We start from the raw sequence: 12585 nt of genomic DNA on the forward strand, positions 1-12585 counted from the left end.
ATCTTGTAATTCTTCCTTTATTGCCTGCAAATGATTATATCATCCACCTACACACATAAAGTTCAAGCACACCAAAATGTCCTAATTATAACATAAAGAAATAAAAGATGATTTCGGATGAAAAACGTGAATGTCTACGTATAAACACTTAGTCACAACTACAACTGAAGAACCTAAGGACATGGCTATATGTTTACATGTTCTTTTTTTTTTTTCTTTTTTTAAGATTTTATTTATTCATTTGACAGAGAGAGAGACAGTGAGAGAGGGAACACAAGCAGGGGGAGTGGGAGAGGGAGAAGCAGGCTCCCCGCTGAGCAGGGAGCCCGATGTGGGGCTCGATCCCAGGACTCTGGGATCATGACCCGAGCCGAAGGCAGACGCTTAACGACTGAGCCACCCAGGCGCCCCTGTTTACATGTTCTTATAATGAATAAATTGGGGTTTAAGAAGTGCTCAATCCAACCTTGCAGATGCTCTTTTCCCTATATCGGACATTTTTATGGATGGGCCAAATGAGTAGAGTGATAGTGAGTATGACAAGTACCACGAAAGTGGTACACCAGCGCCATGGTGGTAACTCAAATATGAAGAGCATCACGTGGTATGGTCTTCCAAAATGATGAACAGCTCTTGATGGGGATCCAACAAAACAAAGTACTCCTTTCTTATAGTTCAGTTGCATTTCTGGAAAACTCAGTATTATCGATATACATTGCTTATATGCAGAGTTAGGTTTTAGATTCAGTTCATTATAAATAGATTTTTCTATCTACGTGAATGTCTAGTAAGACATTTGAAAGTCGTGTAGCACAGGAAACACTTTTGTTGTGTGTGACCATCCTATACTCCGTAGAATGTCTGGCATCCTTGGCCCCTAATAAATTCCTGCGTTAGGACCCTCTCCCCCAAAAGTTGTAACCACTTAATGCCGACATAAAGTTCCAAAACACCCAGTATAGGGAAAGAATCAGTGAAGTGAAGAATCAAGCTCGGGCGCTATAAAGTGTGAATCTGAATTCAATTCCTACACATAATAGCCTTGGGCAAGCCACTCACCCTCCCTGTACCTTTAGTAGACTCATCTGTAAAAGGCAGCAATAAAACCCTCCAGAACTGCTGAGTGGCCAGTGAGACAGGACACACAAGAGCATACTGGAAACCATACCGTCCTGCCTACAAGCTAGTTCATAAGTAGTCTTGGGAAAATTCTGTGTAGTATTTCAGTGGCTCCCAACATAACAGGGATGTCCCATAGACTCCCAGGTCCCAGCACTCTGCTCTACGGCCCCTTCTTCTTCTTCGCTGTCTCCCTCCCCAGGCCCACATTCCTTCCTCTTCCTGAACTGCTCTCCCCAAGCCCCACTCAAAACATCCAGTTCAAACCGAAGGAAGAACAGTCCTGTTTTTGATGAGATACAAGTAGAGTGACATCTGGTTTTCACCAAAGAGTACATTATTAAATCAGCCCTGAGATTTAAGTGCAACCATTGCATTTAAAACATCATTAGCCCTCTATGATGAGAGACAGTATTCAATTCTGGGTCGCTCTCCACCACTCCCCTGCTATGCCCTAGTAATTCTGCGTACATCTGCGGATTCTTAATCACTAAGTCAATTTATTTTTTGTGCAGTATTACTGAGCACCTACTATGTGGGAGTCATTGTGCTAACTGGATAGACAACAGTGATGAACAAAAAGATATGGCTTTGCTCATCTGTGTGTTTATAGAAGTGCTCAATAAATATTTTCTGCAGAGAAGAATGAATACACGTATCTTTCTCTTTAAGACCTCTGTGCATTTGGAAATACTGCTTTTTCTTTCTGGTCTTACTTACCTGGTCCTCTCTAGCTCACTCCTCCACTGCCATGTCAGTGTGCCCTTTTCTGTGAAAACTTCCTGAATATTCTAGCCAAAGCTTGGTCTTGATCCCCTAAGTCCTGACAACTCCATTCGAACCTGGATCTTAGCAACTGTCAGCTCGCTTTGTGAGTCTGGTAAAACCAGACTGTGAACAGCTTGGGGCAAGACCACGTCTCATTCATCTCTGAATCCCCAGGAAATGGAGCATCACGTGGCACAGAAGAGGCGTCCGATCTGCTCTTGCCCAACCACATACGGGTTACGTGGCCAATATTCCATCCACAAGACAGTTCTAGTGGTAACTCGACTCCTTGTACCTTCCCTCAGGAAAGGTCATCAGCGTGAAAATGAATAATGGTGACAATAAAATGGAGAGAATACTGAATCTGCTCTAATATATATAAAAGCACATCATTTATAAAATTTGGTATTGCTATGGTCTGAATGTTTATGTCCTCCCCCTTCCAAATTCATATGTTGAAATTCTAGCCCTTAAGGGGATGGTATTAGGAGGTGGGGCATTTGGGAAGGAATCAGATCATGACAGTGGAGCCTTTTGGGATAGGATTAGTGTCTTAATAATAGAGGCTCTAGAAAGCAGCAAAAAGGCACCAGCTAAGAGGAAGTGGGTTCTCCCCGAGACGATGAATTTGCTGGGGCCATGATATCCGACTCCCCACCTCCAGAACTGTGAGAAAGAAATGTTTGTTATTTATAAGCCACCTCCTTTGTGGTATTTTTGTTAGAGCAGCCCAAACAGACTAAGGCAGGTATGTTATTATTAGTGCTATCTTACTAGCATCAAGGCTTCTGGATCAGACTGCCTGGGGTTGAATCTCAGCTCTTGCTACTTAATTTACCGTGGGACTTAATTCGGATTTCAGTTTTCTCGGCTTATATAGTACTACCAGATCAGAGTTGGCTAAACCAAACGAACAAGCAAAATTTACATGTGATTATGGCAACAAGACACTACATCATCTTGAAAAGTTGATGCAGACTACTGCCCTCTGTCTTGAGAAACAGACTTATTGTCAGGGTCCTGCAATATTTATGATTTTTTTATGGCACAAAATTATAGCAATTCTATGGAATAAAACTGCAAATCAAGAGAGAAATCAATGAGTTTCCCTGGAAAGACAGAAGATTTGAAATTGGAAGGTTTGTTCTGAGTCTACAGCCAAGTCAAAGACACTCCCAAAATCTCAGTTTCTTTATCCGCAAAATGAAAATGACGACTTCACTCCTGCCTTAGTACCCACAGGTCTGATTTGAGGACCTAGCAACATTGATATGAAACCACATCTGCTCCTGATTTGCTACAGCTCCTACTATTACCAATAACAATGAGTTTATATATGACATTTTCTGCATTCTCACTGATCCCTTTGACACATTATCAATACCTAGCTGTCTGAAAATGTGAACAGCTTTTCAATATTGATTTATTCCCCGCAACATGCTAATAATAAAACAGAATTTACTCATGTAAAGATTGGGATCAAGAACCCTTTGAAATTCAAGACAAGGTGTAAATTGCTGCAAAGGGTCTCTTTAATTGGGATCAAAACATTTTTGACAGCTTTTGGATTTTAAAATTCTAGCTATTGTCACGTTCTGCAAATGTTTCTTTTTTTGGCTTGAACAAAAATGCAGTCAAGCTTGAGAATACTTTAGATATGATAAACAACAAAAATTTGTCATTCCAAATGACAAAACCTAGTTTTCCATTTCGTTGATATGTAGGACAAAATACTTCACTTAAACTCTTATCCGGCACAATTCAGTTGGTCCCCTGCTGGGCAACAACAAAGGTTTAGTAAACTGTTGTTGCTCATAATCTCCAATGGAGTTTGAAAAACCTCCATTTGTCTGAAGATAAATCACATCAACAGGGATGACTTGAAGGAAGAAACAGAATTTTAAAACTAGTCTCAGGATTCAACTTCGACGTGACTTTGTTTAATACTTCATTCTCTACTTGGCTCCCTTCCACAATTTTCCCGTCATAAGGTTTTGCTCGAATACTCCTAAGTGATGGGGAACTTGCTAGCACAGAAGGTGGTCCATCTAACTGGTAGAAAATTCCTCCTCCTCATAAACCAACACTGCTTCAAAGAATCTCCTATTACCCGATCTTGGTTCTATTTGTTGGGTCATACAGAACAAGTCAGCTCCTTCTGCTACTACACAACTCTTTGGAGAGATGACCACTATTAGTAGGGGCTCTCCTGCTCTCTGTTGTCTCTGCTTCGGGCTTTAAAACATTCAATCCCTTCTACTAGCTTTCCGTAGACTTGTGTTGAGACATAATAACAAGTTCAGGTTGCAGAAGCCAGATGCTACTGGGGCCTAATGTGAATCAAACATAACTGGAGTGAAATAAGCCAAACAGAAAACATCCCACTCTGCCTTCTCCCTGATCCTCCACCAGGGAGCGGACATTTTTTCCACAAAGTCAAATGGTTTTGAGCTCAAACAATGATTTTACTGTTGTTCTCTTTTTTTGTCCAGCTGAAGAATCAAAAATAGCATTAGAGAGTTTGGTGGTATCTTTCTTTTGGGCCAGGTCAGCCGCCCTTGACTGAGGATTTAGATTTAGGTCAAGAATACAAACTATCTCTCCTTATGAGTTAAAATTTAGTGATTGGGATTTTCATGATCTGGGCACAACTTATCTGATGGTGGATTACCTAATGGAACAGCAATGCCCCAAAACATGGCCCCAGGACAAGATAAGGTATCTGACACTCTACCTCACTCCTGTCCCTTTGGTTATATCAGCTGTCACGGTGGCAGGCAGACAACAGAGATGATGATGTAGTATTCGGGCATATAAATCTCTTGGTTAGGCTTGGTCCACATTACTTGGTTCCCTCCAATAAAGATGGTAAGGGGATCAATGACATCCTCACAGTTTCTACAAGCCCACAGCTCTCCGCCTCTTGTGTGTACCTAGGAGCCTAGGAGGCTACACCTGTGTTGAGAAGTCTTGGTTCAAGATAATTTTTAGTCCCCCAATTGTCATAGCCCCCCTCATCAGGACACTCTTTGATTTCCCTGTGTCCTTTTTCAAGTGTGAGGTTCAAGACTGAGCACAAGTCTCCAAACACTAGTCTACCCAGGAGAAGGAAAAACTTCCCTGGCTTCAGAAACTGTATTTTTATTAAGGCAGGAGAGACTTTCATTAGGCTCTTAATCTTGTTGCATTCAAGCTCCTTTACTCCCTGAGCTTGTGCCCTCATTCTAAACTCCCTTTTCCCAAGGCATCCCCAGGTAGGCCGACCTTTCTCGATGACAGAGAGCTCAACTGCCCTGATATTCGGGCCAACGGGAGGCCAAATCCCAGTTTTGCCTCCTACTTGCTGGGTAACCTTTGCAAAGTCACTTATTCTGAGAAGTAACAGGCAGCAAGCTTAAGTGAGAAGACTCACAAGCCAGACCAACCTGGATTCTAATCGGGTCTCCAACCACCGCTTACTTTCAATAAATTACACATACGTTTCTCTCCTCAGTATCTCCAGCTATAAAATGGAGAGGATACTGCCATCTACCTCACAGGGCTGTCGTGAGGATTAACGGAGTTGGTACTTGCAAAGGGTTCACAACAATGCCTGGCACATATTACGTGCTTGATGAAGTTGTTATTTTCCCGTTAAGCCTGCTGTGAGGGCAAAACTGAATCATGTATGTCACGTGATTAATATGCACGTAGTATACAGTAGTACCCCATGAACGGAAATTATTATCACTAGTTCTTTTTTATGGCGGTAAACTTCACGTAGCTGAAAATTTATCATTCTAAGTATTTCTTGGCATACAGTTCAGGGGTGTGAAGTGTATGGACAGCGTTGTGCAGCGCCCCCAGCCATCCATCACGAGCGCCATTTTCCGCTTCCCAAACAGTAACTCCGCACTTACTAAACACTCACTCTTCCTCACACACCCCCCTGCCCCCTGCAGGCCCTCATCACCACCGTTCCACTTTCTGTCTCTCTGAATTTCAGTTCTCTAGATAGGTCATAGAAGTGGAATCGTACAGAATTTGCCTTTTTAGAGCTGGCTTATTTCACTCTGTTAATGTCTTCAAGTTTCCTTTGTGTAGTAGCACATGTCAGAACTTCCTTCCTTTTTGCTGCAGAATAATATTCCACTGGAGGCGGGCACCCCATCTTGTGTATCCGCACATCCGCTAATGGACGCTTGGGTGGCTTCCACCTTTTGGCTCCTGTGAATAATGCTGCTATGAATCTGGGTAGACAAATACCTGTCCTATTACTAATTATTCAGAAATACCTTTTCTTCAAAACCCATTTTTACTGTTAAATTATCATCCTCCTACCCGTATGGGGTCCTAATAGGAGTCAGAACAAAGGGGAGAAAATACAATGAAAGTGACTAAGGTTGAGTAACTTGGCTGGTTGAGTCTGGCGTCTACAACGCTTGAAAATTAGGTTGGGAAGTTCAAAGGAGGTGGTATGTGTAAAGGTGTTTTATAAGCTGTAAAACACTGAATGAATAAAAGGAAAAAAACCACACCCATCTGACTCTTGCTCTCTGGACTAAATAGAGCCTAGAACATTTTTCTGTTTTTCCCTTATCATCAATTAACAGGACCACCAATGTCAGGACGGTCCCAGGGATCAATGCTGGAGCTAACTGCTGCTAGGGGGCTGATGAAAACACAATCCACTTCCTTGGCGGGTTCAACAAACACATCAGCCCTGACATTTCCTGGTCATGCAGTGACACATTTTTCTAAGGTTGAAATCTCCATTCTTTTTGATTACAGCAATTGCAAGGTGGCACAGGGTAAACTCCGGAGAGTCTGGAGGCTTTGACCAAGTCAAAAGACATTCATGTGTCTCCCTCTAGGATGCATGTCATTAAAGTTGCCAATAAACAAAGAAATTTAACTTAAACTGTCACATTACCCACTGCGCTTCAAAGCTCATCAATCTCCCGTTAGATTCCTGGGCCTGTGTGACACTTTCATCACAATCACACTGTTAGAAACACTGTGGCCAAGTCAGGGAAGAGCCTGCCTTTGATGGACGATCACAGTTGATCAAGTTTGTCAGTTGCTTCATGTGTTTTTATGCTTGTTTGATATTCCTGCCCAGAGAGTAGAGGCTTTTAAGGGCACATCTGTCAATGGATTCAATTTCACAATGCCATGTGATTCTTTTACTTACCCCTGTCTTCTCATCAAAGATTTTGATACCTCCAAAGGAGATGGTTAAAAAGATTTTCTGTTTGTGTTCTCCTTTGGAACGCGCACCAGCAACAACGCCCTGTTGAAAGGAAGGACATGGTTTTCACTCCTGTGTTTTCATTTGAAGCCCCCCCAGCCATCCAACACGAGCGCCATTTTCTTCTTCCCAAACAGTAACTCCGTACTTACTAAACACTCACTCTTCCTCACACACCCCCCTGCCGGCCCTCATCACCACCGTTCCACTTTCTGTCTCTCTGAATTTCATTTCTCTAGATAGGTCATAGAAGTGGAATCGTACAGAATTTGCCTTTTTATAGCTGGCTTATTTCACTCTGTTAATGTCTTCAAGTTTCCTTTGTGTAGTAGCACACGTCAGAACTTCCTTCCTTTTTGCTGCAGAATAATATTCCATTGGAGGCGGGCACCCCATCTTGTGTGTCCGCACATCCACTAATGAGTGTTTTCATTTGAAGATTCCCTCCAGTCCCAAAGGCATGTCAGATACCATCCACCAATGCCACCAATCATCCACACTGCTCTCCCTTTGCCCCTTCCATGCTTCCCTGCCCGACATGCTTGTCTCTTCTTGATATTCTAGGGTAATGGTTACCCTATCATTATATCTAACACTGTATAAATACCTGAACACTGATTCACATGACTACCCAAGATTTATAGAATGCCTCCTTTGTGCCTAGCTATCTGGCTCAGAAATCAAGACCCCAAGATAAACATGATATGATCCTTTTATTAATATGTTGCTAGGCTTCATACTGTATATGGTTTCAATCTATTAAATAAAGAGGAGTTACAGAATATATTCCTAAATGTGATTTTATCTTTACTTCTGGAAAAAGTTTTCATGGGAATCGATTTTAGAGAGTAGAAAGAAAATAAAAACCATTGCCAGACTGCATGTCTCCCTTTGGTCTGGAAAAATATGATCATCAGAGTTCCATGCTTATAGTTTGCAGTTTTTAAAAAAGATTTTATTTATTTATTTGAGAGAGAGAGAGAGAGAGACAGAGCATGAGAGGGGAGAGGGTCAGAGGGAGAAGCAGACTCCCCGCTGAGCAGGAAGCCCGATGTGGGGCTCGATCCCAGGACCCTGGGATCATGACCTGAGCCGAAGGCAGATGCTCAACAGACTGAGCCACCCAGGCACCCCATGGTTTGCAGTTTTTAACTACACAAGTTTTCTATTTTCCCTTACCCTTTTCGGTAGGAAGGTACCTACCAAATGCATTCCATTTATTTATCAGTGCCTCTGTTTCCCCACTTTTCCAAACTTTTTATAAACCAAAGCTACGTATATGAGCCAGTTAGAAGGTAAAACATCACAAAAGGCATGGGTGTCATCCTGCTCACTGCTCTCTCCTCAGTGCCCAGGACAGTCCCTGGAAGAAAAAGGCACTCTGTCATTCTTGTGAGATGAATGTTTTATCCAGAGCTCTCCCAAAGTTGATATGATGCAAGTTAAGAACAAAGACACTTGCTTTTTAAACTAGCTTCTGGGGTGGCCAGTGACAGGTAAGCATGGGCTTCATATGAGGGTACCACTGAGAGGGTGAGGACATTCCAAGGGATTTATACTCGGGGTGGGGGAGTGTTCCTATCTCTGCATTACGTGTTTTAGAGCTTCCAGCCCCTTCGTTGCTATCAGCCTGTCCTGTGTGCAAAATCAAGCCCAACTATCAGCAGTTATAGTTCTGGGCTTCTAGGAGTAGAAAAGTCAAAAATAATCATGACATCATGTTTCTGGGAGATAAAAGTCATCTGTTCATCTGTCAGAAGAGCATGTTCACAACCTCAGTGCCAGAGAACCAGCGGTGTTAGGAACAGGGATGTCCAGAAGGCACAGGGATGAGGCATCCCCTAGAGGCTGTTTGGTTATCGTCACTTTGGGTACCGGAAATGTTCTGTGCAATCCGGGCGGCTGGCTTATGTTCCTGGCCCTCTGTGATCTTGGGCAAATGACTTAATTCTCACTGTCACTTCCTCAAGTGTAAACACTATCCTTGCATGGGGGAGAGAATTAAATGAAAATTTAGGTCAAGTACCTAGTACGGTGCCTGGAACACTACAGGGATATCATGAAAATTAACTTCTTCTAGTAAATGAATGACTGTCCCTAAAGGTCTGTGCTCTGGTTCCTATTTGGGGACCTACTAGCAGGAAATTCACTCCCTCCTGAGTCACCCATTCATTCTTGAGCGCCACTTACACCCTTGTAGACATACAGAATGTCAGAGCTAGAGAAAATCTTGCAAGTGTCCAGCTGACAGATGAGGAAAATGATGTCTGGGAGGTGGGGGTGGGCAGTGCTGAGGTGGTCCAGGGCACTGGTGGCAAGCTGAGCCTACAACTCAGCTCTCCAGACTCCTGGTGCAGGGAGCACTTAATCCTTTACATGGTGGCTTCTTTCTAGCAAGCCAAAATCTCTCTGGGTAACCCTCCCCAGTGTTGCTCTTTCAGCCCCTCAGGGCTGTCACTCAGTGACCAGAGATCCCTCCTGCAATGCCTGTCCTCTGAATAGTTAAAGAGAAGGACTCACCCCCCAAAGCTAAGTCCTCTGTCCCTGTAACTGCCCTGCTTATTGGGAGGTTTCTAGAGTCCCCACTGTGCAGCTTGCTTTCCCGTGAATTCACTGAGGGGTGATTCTAAGAAACATGGGGAGAATGGCCAAAGTATGCTTTTGTAGCCCCCGGGGGTAATTCTTATTTCTAATGCCATCCTATTGGGGACACTGTCTCCAAACCCTGCCCCCTTTGCACCTCACTCTTTCTCCTTTCTTCCCTTTTCCTCACTGGTCCTTACTGCCATCTGACCTATTTATTTGTTCATTTGGCAACTGTCTGCCTTATGCCCAATAGAACCAAAGCTCATTTGTGCCCGGATCTCTGTTTTATCCATTCTGTGTGCCCAGCATCAAGAATGGAGCCCAGCGTCAAGCAGGCACTTGAAAGGGGAAGTGACTTTCCCTCCTTTTGGGAGTGGGCCCGCCAGACTTTGAACCCTGGGAAACTTCACTTTGAATGCTGGGTTCTTGGCTGGATTTGGAATAAAATACCTGATGCCTGGTACCTCTGCAGTTGAACCTCCAACTTCAGATCTCCAGACATAACACAAAAAGAGAATGAGAAGTAGCTCCATCGTAAACGGAAAGACTGGAGGGACCATATCAAAGGGGCGAGAGCCCTTCCTTCTTAACTCTTAGGAGAGAACATCACCGTCTTGGTGGGGAGAGGGCTGCACCTTCGATCAAGGAGAGACTTCAACGTCTCCATCCCCAAAACAGTCCTCCCAGTCCTTGGCTCTCTGAATTACTGCCCCCTCTAATAGCAGAATGCAGCCGTACACAAAAGAGGATGGAAAGCACACACACGTGTTCCAGGTATGTTTCTGCTTGGGGCTGCTGGTGGTGGCTTTCCATGACAAATGAAAGAGGGAGGGACTCTCCGTGCAGGGCTATCTTTGGGGAAATAAAACTCCAATTTGATCAAGCATGTTTCTCCTGTGAGACAGGACCCTGAGTCAAGCTCTGAAAAATTGCGCTAAGGCCAAGCAAGTTTGCCAGCAGACAGCATGCCTCACGGTCTCATATCCCCACAAGATTATTCACTGCCGGGATGGAGAGCCAGCAGAGGTCCAGGAGACAGCTCGGACTGGGGGGGTCAGAAGATGTGGAGGTAGGTGCCCTTTGGGGCTCAGCGCCTCACATTAGCCACCTCACCAAGTCACTGTTGAAAATCTGGAAAGTACAGTCAAGCATTTTCTTGGGGACCTACTCTTACGTGCTACAGGTTCTCTTCCCTATCATATAATTTAGCCCAGACCATAGTCCTAGAAAGTGAAAATCATCTCCCTTAATTTACATGTAAGGAAACATAAGGCCGGGGGCTGAAGTGACCTCCTGAAACTCAAGGAACTAATAAGACAGAGAGAAAATTGAAACAGTGATCTTTTAGATTTCCACGTTGGGCTTCCTTCTATTACAACCTTCCTTAAGACCTTTTTTTTGGGGGGGGAAACAAAAAAAGACTATACGATATCCTACAGATATGTCCAAATTGTTCTGCAAACAGCCAGGCGCAACCATGAGCTCCCAGACTCCACAGTGAAGGGGAACTTTAATGAAAATAATCACATTTCTTACCAGATATTGAAAACAGTTACGCACATACGGCACTTAGCACAGTGTGTTGCATGTCGGGAGAGCTTGGTGAATGACAGTTATCATTATTACTCGTACTAACATTCATACCATGAAGCAATACCATGTGCCAGGCACGTGGGAAATGACGGACACAGGTATCCCTCAGGGAGTCACACATAGATGGTATCTCCATGAAGGAAGTGATACACAAAGGGTCAGACAGGATTAACTGGCTGCCCTGTCCAGCTCAGGGGTCCCTTGAGGATGAGATAAGGGGAAGCACAGGAAAGGGCTCTGAGAAACCCCACCCAGCATGGTGCATGCACATAATGGGATGGCTGTGATCTCGGTGGATCCTGTAAAGCAGGTAGGAAAACACAAAAGGCCTCAGACATGAATGGCTGAAAACCTACAATGCTATTCCAGAATGTTCCATGATTTAAAAAAAATAAGCTGGTCTCCAATCTCAGCCATCTCACTTATTAGCTATACAAGCTTTGGAAAAAACTCACCCCAAATTTCACTTTTCCCAGTTAAAAAAAAAAAGAATTTAAATATTCTCCTCTATTCTGCTTTGTGCCTAGAGCCTGGTTCCTGTGGAGTGCATTCCCTGGTTCTCTGGGCAAGACAGGCAGGAGATCAGAGGGTGGATGGAGAGAGAAGTCAGGGTATTCTATCCGCATTCTTTCCTTCTTTGTGCTACATCTCTGGCAGGGCCTATATTTTTGCTTGGTGAGGGAGGGAACTTCCTCCTCAATCCTGCTCTCCATGGGCTTCAGTAAATATATTTCCTCCTAGGGTGGTTGCTGCTTTCTACTGTTGTAGGTTCCTGGGAGCTTCATCATCCCTTGCTCCCTTACTTAACCTTACCTACCCTTTCTAAGTGGCTCTTTCATTAAAGTGTCCTCATCTGACCTAGCCAGGGTGGGCTCTGCTTCTTAGAGGACCCCAGCTGACATATTTAGAGCTCTGTAATTAGCCCTCCAGGCATTGTCTCTGGGAGATTTCATCCCCTCTCAGAGTTTCAACCACCACATTTTGCCCAATGTCTCTAAAAGTTGACTACTTTGTAAGTCAATGATGTGCGGGTACTGGGTAGTAACTTACCGGTAAGGGCTTAAAATCTCATTGGGGAACCAAGATAAATTAAATGCAGATTCAAAAAAGAATATAAGTGAGCACTAAACTGTGTCTTATCAAACACTGGGCATCCAGAGATCGAGGTTTAAAATTCTGGGCTTACAACAGGTTAAATGAAGGTTCTGGGGCAAATCCTTTAACTTCTATGAACCTCAGATTTCTTATTTATAAAACAGAGAGGCTAATATCTATCTCACAAGATCAAA

General features: G+C 43.7%; 1 protein-coding gene across 3 annotated transcripts in view; it reads right to left on the bottom strand.

The window, feature by feature from the left end:
• LOC115942550 (disabled homolog 1) overlaps positions 1 to 12585 on the bottom strand; it is a 1065325-nt gene that overhangs the window by 121408 nt on the left and 931332 nt on the right. For all 3 annotated transcript variants that reach the window (XM_081818492.1, XM_081818493.1, XM_081818494.1), the window contains one exon: positions 7061 to 7159. In XM_081818492.1, the coding sequence (XP_081674618.1) occupies positions 7061 to 7159 (99 nt within the window). The remainder of the gene's footprint in view (positions 1 to 7060; positions 7160 to 12585) is intronic.

Source organism: Leptonychotes weddellii, chromosome 4, assembly GCF_054177405.1.
Source record: "Leptonychotes weddellii isolate Sample4059 chromosome 4, ASM5417740v2, whole genome shotgun sequence".
Lineage (NCBI taxonomy): Eukaryota > Metazoa > Chordata > Mammalia > Carnivora > Phocidae > Leptonychotes > Leptonychotes weddellii.